The 11,990-nt window shown below is 42.3% G+C and overlaps 1 protein-coding gene across 1 annotated transcript; it reads left to right on the top strand.

Moving 5' to 3' along the window:
* The first annotated feature begins 4,311 nt into the window (after positions 1 to 4,311).
* On the top strand, positions 4,312 to 11,990 carry tlcd1 (TLC domain containing 1). The gene is made up of 4 exons (XM_073481526.1): positions 4,312 to 4,859; positions 5,797 to 5,879; positions 7,705 to 7,787; positions 8,531 to 11,990. The coding sequence occupies exons 1-4, from the start codon at positions 4,654 to 4,656 to the stop codon at positions 8,933 to 8,935; spliced, it is 777 nt and encodes a 258-aa protein (XP_073337627.1). The 5' UTR covers positions 4,312 to 4,653; the 3' UTR covers positions 8,936 to 11,990.

The following is an 11,990-nucleotide window of genomic DNA, read 5'->3' as shown; positions in this document are numbered from 1 at the left end:
ATGTTAGTGTGCTTTTCCATACTGTATGCCCTTGTGCTGTTTTTAAACCCACCACTGAAACTGTCAAAAGCATTATTATCTGCTAAAAATGATACATTTCTTATGAAAAGCCACCTGTATACTTGTTTTCTTATCATTTTATGTGTGTAAACATGGAAATATGTATATTTTCATTTTGTGTATGTATATTGGTGTTGATGTTTCTTGCTTTACAATGTTTTTTTTCTTGGAAAGCACCTTGGAATTGTTGATTTCATTAAATGCCTTATAAATAAGTTTAATTATTACAATTACTATTAGATAGCTGGATAGTTAGTCTTTTCTCTCGTTCTCAATGACAATTACATTTTTTTTTTCAGTGTTATAAAAAGTACCCAAAAGTCACACTTGAGTAAAAGTCTTAAAGTGTCTGATATTAAATGTACTTAAGTAGGCATATCAAAAGTGATTTCTAGCAATTAAAGTACTTAAGTACAAGGAAATTATCAATAATCAACCTGGCTGATAAAATGTCCAAAATCACTATTAACCCACATTTCTCATAAAGCTGCAATAAAAAGGTCTCATTTTACTTCCCGAGGATGAAACTGAATCTTCCTCCGACCGAGACAGGCCTATTTTTGTTTGGCTATTTATGATGCACTCACTGGAAATCAATTAACCCCTGGATTTTCTCTCTGCTGGCTGCTTGCAGAGTCTCCACAGTAGCCGTTTCTCAGCAGCCCCTCAGGGGAAAGAAAAATTGCCCGGAGATCAATATGGTTCAGTGCTGCGCCAGGCACAAAGATTCCCATCTCAAACACAAACACATGAATCTTCGAGGACCTTCTGGTCCTGGATGCAGATGCTACAGTAAGAAAAGCTTGTTTCCTTGGAAAGTGAGGATCTCTGAGTTTCAGGGATAAAACTGTGTGAGCTTCTCCAACAAAAATAACCCCAGAGAGGCGACCAGGAAACACAAGGAATAGTATTAAGTTACATTTCTCTCTCTAACCGCAGGGTGTTTTGTTACAGAGAGCCCTGCACTCAATGGATGCAAGTACATTAATTATACGGTTCATGTTTCATGCTTCAAGTTTCATACTTTAGCAGAAGGAAAAAGGAGCATCAGGCCTATTGACACACATATCCAGCCGTCTCTTCTTCTTTTGTTTCTCTCTCTCAGACACATGAATTTAATTACATGTCTGTTTATTTCCAATTATAGCTGGAGAGCTGTGTAACTTGACTTGAAAGGAATTGCAGCTTCAATTAATCACAGGGAATTTTCTAGCACATCTCAACAATCACTTCCCCCCAGAGAAGGTTGGTGGGAGAGTGGCGACCCCATGTGGTCGGATGAGGAACTGCTGGAACACAGAGCTGAAAAACAGAAACAGTTTACATGAGATGTTTGTTCCTCAGATGTGGTTTTGCTGCCATCTGGTTGTGTCTTTTATACTGTAGCATGACGTTGTATTTTTCTTTGGGTGTATTTTTCTTTTATTTGATAGGAGAGGCTGAACAGATAGTTGAGAGGTGGCAGGGAATAAGAGGAGAGAGGATTTTGGGTGACATGCAACAAAAGTCCTGGGCCAGATTTGAGACTTTGGATGTAAAGCACATATATTTTTGATGCAGTTAAGCTTAAAAAAGAAGCAGAAATTAATTACAATTAATGCAAAAAAAAAAAAATGCTATAATCATAGTTGCAGCCGTGATAAAATGAATTGAGTAACTACTGAAGTTTACCTCCGAGTTTCAGTTGTATAACTCCATAAAATACACAGTCATCTGTGATTCTGGGGCAGTATTTTCATTTGTCTGCATTTTATTACAGTGCAGGAAGTTAGCGAACGCAAAACAGATGTGAGAAAACAAAATTTCACGTCAAAGGATAGAAGACAAACGTGAATAAATGATGAATGAGAAGCTGCAGGAAGATAAACAAGGAGTCAAAAAATAAAAACCCTGTGAATGAACTGAAACAAAGGTAAAGAAGAGTAATCTCTCCCTGTGCTGGTTTGTATTTCACACAGACAGCTGTGGTCCAGGTGGTAAAAAAGGGGGTCTGTCTTTGCTGCTCACTTCCTTTTCCCCCCACCGGGCTGCAGAGAGGCCAGCGGTGGGGAATGAGAGCCACGCTGTGTTTATGGAAAGAGTTATGGCCTGCGAGGAAGGAGGGCGTGACTGTTCGGCTGCCTGTTTAACATACCAGATTCATGTTGTTGTGCTTCAAACATCACACAGATGTGTGGGGTTGTATGAGCATGACTGCTGACATCGCCATCAATTTACCTAAATAAAATCAAATTCTGTATTTAATTAACCAATGCATGCAGTGTACTGAAGCTGATGTCTTTATACTCACTATAAACTCCCCTAAAACATCACACAAGTCCATGTGCACTTGAGTGTCGCCTTTGGGGAGTGCCTGTTGTTAAAGAGAGTCATAAAGCAAAAATGATGACAGTATCTGAACGGATGAATAATAGGAGAATTACAGGAAAGTAAGCAAAATGAGCAAATTATATTAAATGTAATAATTAATCCAAGCAGCAGGATTTTGGATGAGATGAAGGCAAATAATTGACTCATGACCTCGGACGAAATAAAGAGAATTTGCAGTCTACCGTGTCTCACGCTGTTAAAAATTATTTCAGTTAAACATCTCCTCAGCTGATGAAAGCACCCCGGACACTCAAACAAAAGGACCAGAGAGTCGGCTCGAATGTCTGACTGCATGAACTAGAAGCCCACATAGGCCATCAGGGCAGTTATTTCTGTCAGGCAAGCTAAAATAAACCTTTACCTGACCCGACTGATTGCTTCTCCCCTTTTCCCCTTTGTTAGTAATTAGGTTCTTGTTTACTTAAGTAACAGATTTGAGGTATTGTTACTTAAGTATCTCCATTTTATGCTACTTTCTACATCTACACCTCCACTGCATTTATTTTACAGATGTAGGCCTGGCTAGTTATTTTGAGGACAACAAGCTCCACCTCACCCAACAATAAAGGAGACCTATTGTGCTTCATCTGATTTCTTCCTTCCCTTCAGTGTTTAATTTATGTTCTTGTGCATGTAAAAGATCTCGAAAGTTTAAAAAGTCAAAGTCCGCACCAACAGAAGCTCCTCTTTCCCACAGAAAGCGCTGCTCCTGAAACGCCTCGTCAGTAGTCCCACCTTCATTCCGTGACTTTGTGACCTCACACTACATCACCATGTCACATATTTGCATGATTTATGCCTAGCGGCTAGTTTTGCACTTAAGAATTGATTTAGCACAGCTGCTCTGTCGTTGTTAGGGTTAGGGGTTTTTTGAGCATTAAAGCATTAAACATATTCTAGTATGACCCAAAATAAAATCATGAACCTGAAAATGAGCAAAATATCCTTTAAAATGTTACAATATAACAATTCTGCAAATGAAATGAATGAAAACTTTTATTTTGATAGTTCAGGACATTTTGCTTTCAGCACATCTGTGCTTTTACTTTTGGTAAAATCTAACACAGTACTTCCACTTGTCCACAAGGAGTTTTTATTTAACATTGTGATGTAACTAGGATCTGTTTGCTTCATACATCACTGGCACAGTGTAAACAGGTTGTCCTGCTCCAAATACCAAAATGCAAAAATGTGGACACATGGGTTGTAATTATTAACTCTTCCCCACTGAGCAAAAACATTTAAAAAAATAAAAAAAGGTCCATATCTAGCCTGCTTGATGGAGGTTGGATGACCAAACATGGCTCTTCATAACACCGATAAATAGCTCTCCTGGTAAAGAGCACGCCTCATTCTGACTACTGAGGGTTTAAATCCTTCCTGCTGCTTTTGTTGCGTGAAATTAAATTAATTTTGAACCACAAGAACTTTTTTAGACGTTGACTGAAGTTGATAAGAGTCTGAAATTACATTGTAAAAACTTTCATTCTGGCTCACCACTGGATGAACTTTCAACATCGGCAGAGACTTTGACTTGACGTCTTTTGGATGTTCTGATCAGTGGATCCAGTCTTTTAAACTAGTAATTCAATAAACACATTCAGGGTTCCAGATAATTAAAGTTATTGCTGCTGTTACTGTTTTTACGCGCATGTGACGCACTGTGCGTAAAGGTGCTGGTCGCCCTGAAACTTAAACGCAGCTAACATGTGAATAAACCTTATCCAACATGCTCACCCCGCAAAAATCACGTCTCTCTCAGCAGCTCGGCTCTGTGATTTGGCTGATTGCGTAACTTGATCGCAGCCCCTCCTTGTTTCTATGGTTAAAGCGCGCAGCAGCGGCGGCGACACCCACTCCGCTCCCTCTCCACCACTCCCCTCTTCATTCTGCACACAGACAGACAGCCAGCGGCAGCACGTAACACCACAAGGCTGTGCGTGAGGACAAACGCCGTCGCACTGGAATGAGCTGTGACGGGAATCCCCTCCAAGCCCTCCTCTTCAGGCTCGGGACGCTGAAAACGTGAGAGGAAAAACACGCGTCCAGCATCAGCTCTGCACTTGAAAAAGACTTCAAAACAAGAGTCCTGCAGAACACTCCCATCACATACCGAGCATATCTATCCATCACCGGGCTGAGGAGACGCTGACAGGAGCGTGGAAAGCCAACAGGAGGGAGAATAAGCGCGCAGAGACAGAGGGATAGCAGGGGTCGGAGAGGATGGACGCCCTAATTCCTGTCCTCAAGAATAACCCAGGCACGTCGGTGCTGGTGTTCTCTCTTCTCTTCAGGGTGGTCCACCGTTTGCTCCAGAACCTGCCGGTGCCCAAAGTGGTGACGCAGAATGACCAACACTTCTGGAAGTGGAGGAACCTCTCTGTGTCCATGGTGCACTCCCTGCTCACTGGGGCATGGGCCCTGACCTGGTGAGTCTCCATCCAACCAAACATCTGTCTGTCCACACTGGGACACCATTGTCTATTCACGGGGCACATGATGTGCTTGTGCATAGGGATGTGTGTGAGTGTGTGTGTGTGTGTGTGTGTGTGTGTGTGTGTGTTTGACAGTGACAGTCTGTGGCAGCCAGGAGAAGAAGGGCATGTTCAGACAGGGTGAGGGACGGGGGAGACAATGGCATTTGTAAGTGGGGAGGGAAATGCCAGCGCACAGTCCGAGCTACACCGGGCTGCTGTTGCTGCTGCTCAACTTGAGAGTTTGTTTCAGTCTCATGAAATCTTTCCCAGCCAGCAATCAGGGCTACACGAGCAACAGCAGAACAACTGGAAAAACCTGCTGCAAAGCGATTATTGCGAAAGCATCATGAGACTTTTTTTTGGGGTGGGGACAGAGACTGTGTGAGTCATCTCCTGACATTAACAAGTGGGACCCAGGGTACATTTTTAAGCGGGCTGCACTCTTACTTTGACGATTGCTGCTTTTAATGTGCAACAATATGAACTTGTAATGATTGACAGGAGGAAAATAAGCAAGTTTTCATGTTCAGAAGCTGTGCCGAGGAAATGTGAAACAGTAGACAACAGTAGGTCATTTATTAACAAAAAATCTTGCATAGTGTGTTTATGAAGGGAGGGGACACACAGAAAGCTTTGCTGACCAAGGTGTGCCCCTTTAACCAAACAGCAGCAGTGAGTGACAAAGAAAAATGGAAAATCAAAGACATTTGTTTAGATATACAGACTATTTGTGACGGGATATCTATACCAGGCAGTATAAAAACCTGAAAACACCTGATATTAATGTCTCTGCTTAGTCAGGCTTCTCTCTCCAGGAGTGAGCGCATGTTTGTCAGAGTGAGCCGAATACAGACCCACCTATCCATGCATAACATGTGTCCCTCTCCAGTGTGGTGGTCTGGCCCGAGACGCTGAACAACATCCACTCCTACCACACCCCTCTGTCCTACCTGCTCGTCTGCGTCTCAACAGGTCAGTGAACGCATCGCGGGAAGGAATGACACTGCAGGGGAAAACTAAGTAAAAACAGCTCTAAGGTTGGGTGTTGGTGACAAAATGGAGATGCATGGTGTTGTTAGAAAGTAGAGAGGATTTTAGTGGTGCGACTAAAGATCATCGAAACAGAAAGATTATGAAACAGTCTCAGTTTAATACTGATGCCTCTTTATGACCTACATAAGCAAACAAGACCATCAGCGAGAAGATTAACTGTTTCTATTTAGTCTTTGTTAACGTCTTCCACCGGGTCCGCATGCAGACGGGAAGAGCCTGTGTTTATATTTTCCCAGGCAAACATACAGTGATGTCATAACTTCCCACTGCACTGAGGTGGAACCATAGTATGACATTTTGTCCGGGTTACAGTCAGAGACTCAAAGATTCATCATGAATGACAAAGACAGGGTTAAAATCTTCACTTTTGAGAAGCTAAAAGCAGGAAATCTTTGGCACTTCTGCTTCGAAATTTGATTTAAAACGCTAATCATAATAGTTGCACGCTTGTTTTCAGTCAGCTGATAAATCAACTATGTGCTGCAGCTGGGAAAAGTGTTAGAAGCTGATCACTCCTGCCCCGCGGGCGTAAACCTTCCACCTAGCTGCTTCTCAAAGGTCCGTCCCTCTCACCTGATCCTCGAAGCAGACGAATGGGCGTCTCCTTTTTAAATCACCGTGGAGACCAGAGGTAGTCTACCGAGGACTCGGTGGTCTGGTTGAGCTGTGCTGCACGTGGTTGGGTCTTCTGTGCGTCTTTTGTGTTACCATGAAGACACAAGTCTGTGGAGATCTGCCCTGACAACCACAAACAGCCTTTACCTCCACCGAGGCCAACCAGGTCATGTTCTTCAACATATAGAGGCTGGTTGTGTCTGTCTCACAGAGGAACAGAAGGACTCTGAGTCACTGAATACCTCCAGCTCAATGAGGCCCATGCACACAGTCTAATAACCGTGCTGATGCTGTGAATTGTTTGGCTGCCGTCTTTCTAAAAATAATGAGGAATAATTAACTCTGCTGTTACGTTGGTTCAACAAACACTGACTCCTAATGTCTCCTGGTGGCCCTCTGATTAACAGCAAGTGGCACAGGGGAAATCTTGCATTGTGGTGTCAGATATATTCAACATCATCACGTGAAAAGGTGATCATCAGGCACGTGTTAGAAGCAGTTAGTCATACAGACAATACAAGCGATGACACTTTGAGCAGACAGTCTCATTTCTGTCGTCTCTTAAAGCTGAGATTCATCATTTTTTAAAGATGAATGACTTGTTATTATAGTTTATTTGTGAGGTAGGCTGAGGTGAACCATGAAAACCTCACCGCAGATAAAAATCACATTCGTCTGGTTTGTCGAGTCACACCTGTCCCGTTGCCCGAGCCACCTAACCTCATCACCTCAGCAGAGTGACGTTTAGATTCACTTGGCTTATGATCCCGTCACTTCAGTGAGGTGAATCAGCATGACGATAGTTTCTTTTAACACAGTTATCGTGCAGATTTAACAGGAAAGATGTTTTTGCAAGTGAAACAAGTCAAAACATAGTGTGAAATAAGATACAGGATGAACTGAAATGGTCATCAAGCTGCAGGTCATACACTGACTCGTACAACCCCACATCAAAAGACCCGAACTGTCCCTTTAACGTTGTAGCTCGACAAGATGGAGCTCATTTTTTAAACCACCATATTAAATATGTTACTGTCTGGTACTTTAGTGTAAGTGTAAATACTATACAAACTCACTGAACTGTTCTTCAGCTGATCCTGACTCAGTGTCCTCCTCTCTTCCCTCTCAGGATATTTTGTACAAGATGCAGGTGACATCATCCTGACAGGACACGCAAGAGCATCATGGGAATTCTTAATCCATCATGCACTGGTGAGAAAACCTGCCTTTGGCCATGATGCCTTTTTTATCTTTATCTTTATCAAGGAGGCATGTCTGGTTCAGATAAGAGATCAGAGTCAGTTGAACAAAAGGAAGTTAACATCAAGGTGAAAAATGTGGTCTGTGTTGTACGTAAAGGCTTAAAGATGCATTTGGGAGTTTTACTAACTACTGTTTAATTATTAATCAAGATTTCACTGAACAAACACATTTAAGAATAACAACGCTCTTTCTCTCTCTATTTTCCATCCGAGAAAAGAGTTTTTGTTTGCTGTTTAATGAGCTTTTGTAACTGTGACAGCACCGCCAGCAAGACCCAGATCAGTTTCATTAGAGCTTTATCCAGCCGCTTCAAAGACCTGGTTTCACCCAAAGTATCAGATATATCTGCAGCGACCTGTATTTCCAGAAACCCCAGTTAGTTAGTCTGGATAATCCACAGGTCTCATCGTGAACTGTTTAAAGAAACAGTGTTGAGGGTGAGGCCTCTGGACTATCCAGAGTAACTGGGACAAATTAAATTCATCTCGGCCCACACTGCCAAGACATGAAGTGAGTTAGCTTGATTGAATTGTTGATGACTTAAGATTTATGTGCAGCTACAGAGCAGGAATCTTTAAAGGGACAGAGACGCCTGTTATCTTTCATCTTTGATTTTTGGGTGAATTGTTATAAGATACACGAGATCAGCTGCAAGTTTTACAAACGCCTGTATGTGTCCGTCTCCTCCTCAGGTGATCCTGTGTTTCCTGTACGCCCTCTACACTCACCTGTACGTAGCCGGCGCCGTGATCGCTCTCTTCGTGGAGGTCAACAGCGTCACCCTACACATGAGGCTGATGCTGAAGCTGGCTGGCGCTCAGTCCTCCAACATGTACTACATCAACAAATTCGCCAACCTCTTCACCTACATCACGTTTCGTCTGAGCACACAGTTCTACCTCACTTGGTACATCGTCCAAAACTACTCCTGGCTGGACCACGGCGGATTCTTTCTGGCCTCCATTATAGTGATGAATATCATGATCATGATTTACTTCTACCGCCTGCTCCGCGCCGACTTCTGCTCCAGGAGTAAGAGCTCCGCGAGACAGAACGGGACGTACAACAACAACTCCAGAAAGTTTCTCACTGATTGAGTAGAGAAGGTTTACGGGACTGTCTTTAGTTTTTTATTCAGGGTGGGAGTTTTGTCTTTCTCCAGACCATTCCTCGTGACGTCAGGTTTTTGTGTCGCACTGCCAAAGAACAAACCCCCAACACAACTTTTGGTGGAACAAATTTTAGCCTTGTTCAGGAGCTGCATTTCCAGAGATGTTTACAAGGGGAAAGATGTGTGAAACACTGCTTTAATTGGAGCTAAAAATATACTCGATATTTCTCAAAACTCACCTATTTAAAACATATTTACAATTTATTTTTAGTATCATAATCTTAAAGGAATAGGTCGACATTTTAAGAAATACACTTAAGTAGTAAGACATAGGTGGAGTTTGACATTTGGGTTAAGGGAGGCAAACATTTTTTAATTGATGTGAGTGTATACGATTACGTATATAGTAGCAGAAAACAATAGCGCCAAGCTTGTCATATACCCCAACAAGAGCATTACACTAGTTTCTGACCACTTATGGTGTTTGTCTTTCACATGTGACGGACACAACTGAAGCAGACTCGCAGCCATAAAGTTAAAGTTTGTCAAAAGTGAGTTATGAATTTGTGCAGGGCTAAATAATACTGGAAGGCTTTCATTTTCAATGTAGCGTTTTGAACCATTTAGTAGTCGCACACATGAAATTGAAAACTGAAATATGCCTACTGACTCATAGATCGCTTCTCGTTGTATAACAGAAAGATAGCTAGCTGATTCGCCGACTGCAAAATAGAGGGAACTCGCCACTAACGTCGCACGTCACCAGCCGTGTCACATGACTACACAATTAAACATAAAATAATTCAGATTTAATGATAATAATTTTGCTGGACCTATTTTAGACGTAGTGACATTCGTCAGCCGCTGGGGGGAGTTGGATGAGAAGATTGATTACGCTCTCATGTCTGTACATGAAGCTACAGCTAGCAGCTAAGCATAAAGACTGGAAACAGGAGAAACTATGTACAAAAAATCCTTCAGTAAAGTCACAACGAAGACCTTTTTTTACACTTTGCTTTTTATAAGAATTAAACAATCCATACATAGGCTAATCTTTATGTTGAGCTAAGCTAGCGGGTAATGACTGCAACCCTATTTTTCATATTTAGAGCAGGCTACAGACATAAGAGTCATTTTAATTTGTTAGGCTCACTCTACTTCTCAAAATGTCAAATTGTTTTTAACATTTCAGCAACATGTAACCTGAAATGACCTGTAGCTACACTGAATATGAAGCCAGCAACCGTTTAGCTTAGCTTAGCATAAATACAGGAAACAGGGGGAAACAGCTAGCCTTCCTCTGTCTTAAGGTTAAAAAAATTCCGCCTTAAACAAGATGTAACATGTCAGTGAGTGAGCTCCAGAGGTACTTTTTTGTGTTCGCAAGGAGCCGGCTGTTTCTTCTTGTTTCTGCAGGCTTAAAGCTACATGCTAGTAGCAGCTACAGGTGTATTTCAGGTGTCACAACCAGCGTGAGAAGCTACTGTTTGATGTAAAACAACGATGGTGGCTCCTCGAGAGGTTAGCGTAGTTGCTATAGCATCAGGTACATCAGAACTGGCTTTTCTCGAAAAGGAAAAGATGTTTTCACTCTTTATCCGTTGGTAAGATTGTCATTTACCGACAGGCTCCACTGGTGGTAGCGCTCTTCTACTGTTGAGCTGATTGGTTGAAGTTACCCTGTGATAGATGGTTTGTCAAGTGTTTTTGAAAGCTCCTGCCCTTTTCCAAACACTTTCTAGCTGGTTGGGTGTAAGAAACCATCAGGCGCGTCAGGTTAGCATCTTTGCTAAACTAAGCAAACGGCTGCTGGATGGAATCAATCTTCTCATCTAAGTCTGAATTCAGCTGACGGCCGAGGCTTTGTGCTGCCGTGTTTTTCTGTAGTAACAAGCTACCACACTGAACTATTCAACGATAATAATTTATGCCAGGTGGGGATCATGCGTTCGGACTTGTGCATGTGTCCATGTGTGCATCTGTCCGCAGCTACTGGACCCATCAGCCTAATATTTTTGTGAGTGTGTGCTCCGGGACCTCTCGTGTTTGTGGTGATTCACAATTTGTGAGAAACCCGTTTTATTGACTCTGTTTTAAACCGCCTCTGACTGCTGACACCTCATTCCTCTTAACCGTCTGTGGCCCCAAGTGATCATCACCTGCTTCAGCTTCCCTCAGACACACCTGTGTCTCTCTTCTTGTATGTGTATGTGCAGTACGTCCTCACTTTGCCTCTATGATGCCACGTGTGGCTGAAGAGACGCTGAGCTGTGACTGAACTGTGACCACAAGCGTGCGGGACGATGACCGGTCCTTTTTATGGAACTAATATGAAATCTGTTGGTATTTAACACAAGCAGGCTGAAGCTGGATCTTCCTGCTGTCTATTTGAGCTCATCAGGAAGCGGGCACCATGAGAAACCCCTTCACAATAAGAGCAGCACAATCAGTAGTTAGACTTGATGTGAAGTAATAGTCGAGTATCTCCACCGTGTGTACCTTATAGCAACGCTAGACTAGATCCTGTCTTTCAGGAGAATCGAATGACGACCCTGAGGTGAAGATGCGTCTCCTCTTCCTCCTCTCTCCTCAAAAATGTACATTTTGTACATAATGTCCACAAACGTGCATTCCTTTTTGATATATTTAGACGCCATTAGTGGACTTAATCATACGTGCTGACAGTGTCATTTAAAAACTTAACGATCAGTACATTTCATTTTCTATCTCAGCCTCAGCCATGTTCACATGTGTCAGAGCTGTTGCTTCAGTGCCTTCACCACAGTGCCTTTATATATAGAGAGCAAGAACAAAGCACAGATGAAGATAAAGTACGGATATCGAAGTACAGACGTAGAATGATTCCTGTATGTTTTTGTAAAAAACTGGACCAAGTACAGAGAATTTTGAGACGAACATGCAGAAAATTCATTTCACCACAATAATGTGTCTTGTGCTAATGTGACAACTTTTTTTTTAGGAGCCCCATATTTGTATTGGTTGGGTGATACCAAGAATTAAAAGAGTATTTAAAAATCAAA

Source organism: Pagrus major, chromosome 2 (assembly GCF_040436345.1).
Source record: "Pagrus major chromosome 2, Pma_NU_1.0".
NCBI lineage: Eukaryota > Metazoa > Chordata > Actinopteri > Spariformes > Sparidae > Pagrus > Pagrus major.
Note: the sequence above shows the minus strand (reverse complement) of the source record. Positions and strands in the feature narration are given on the sequence as shown.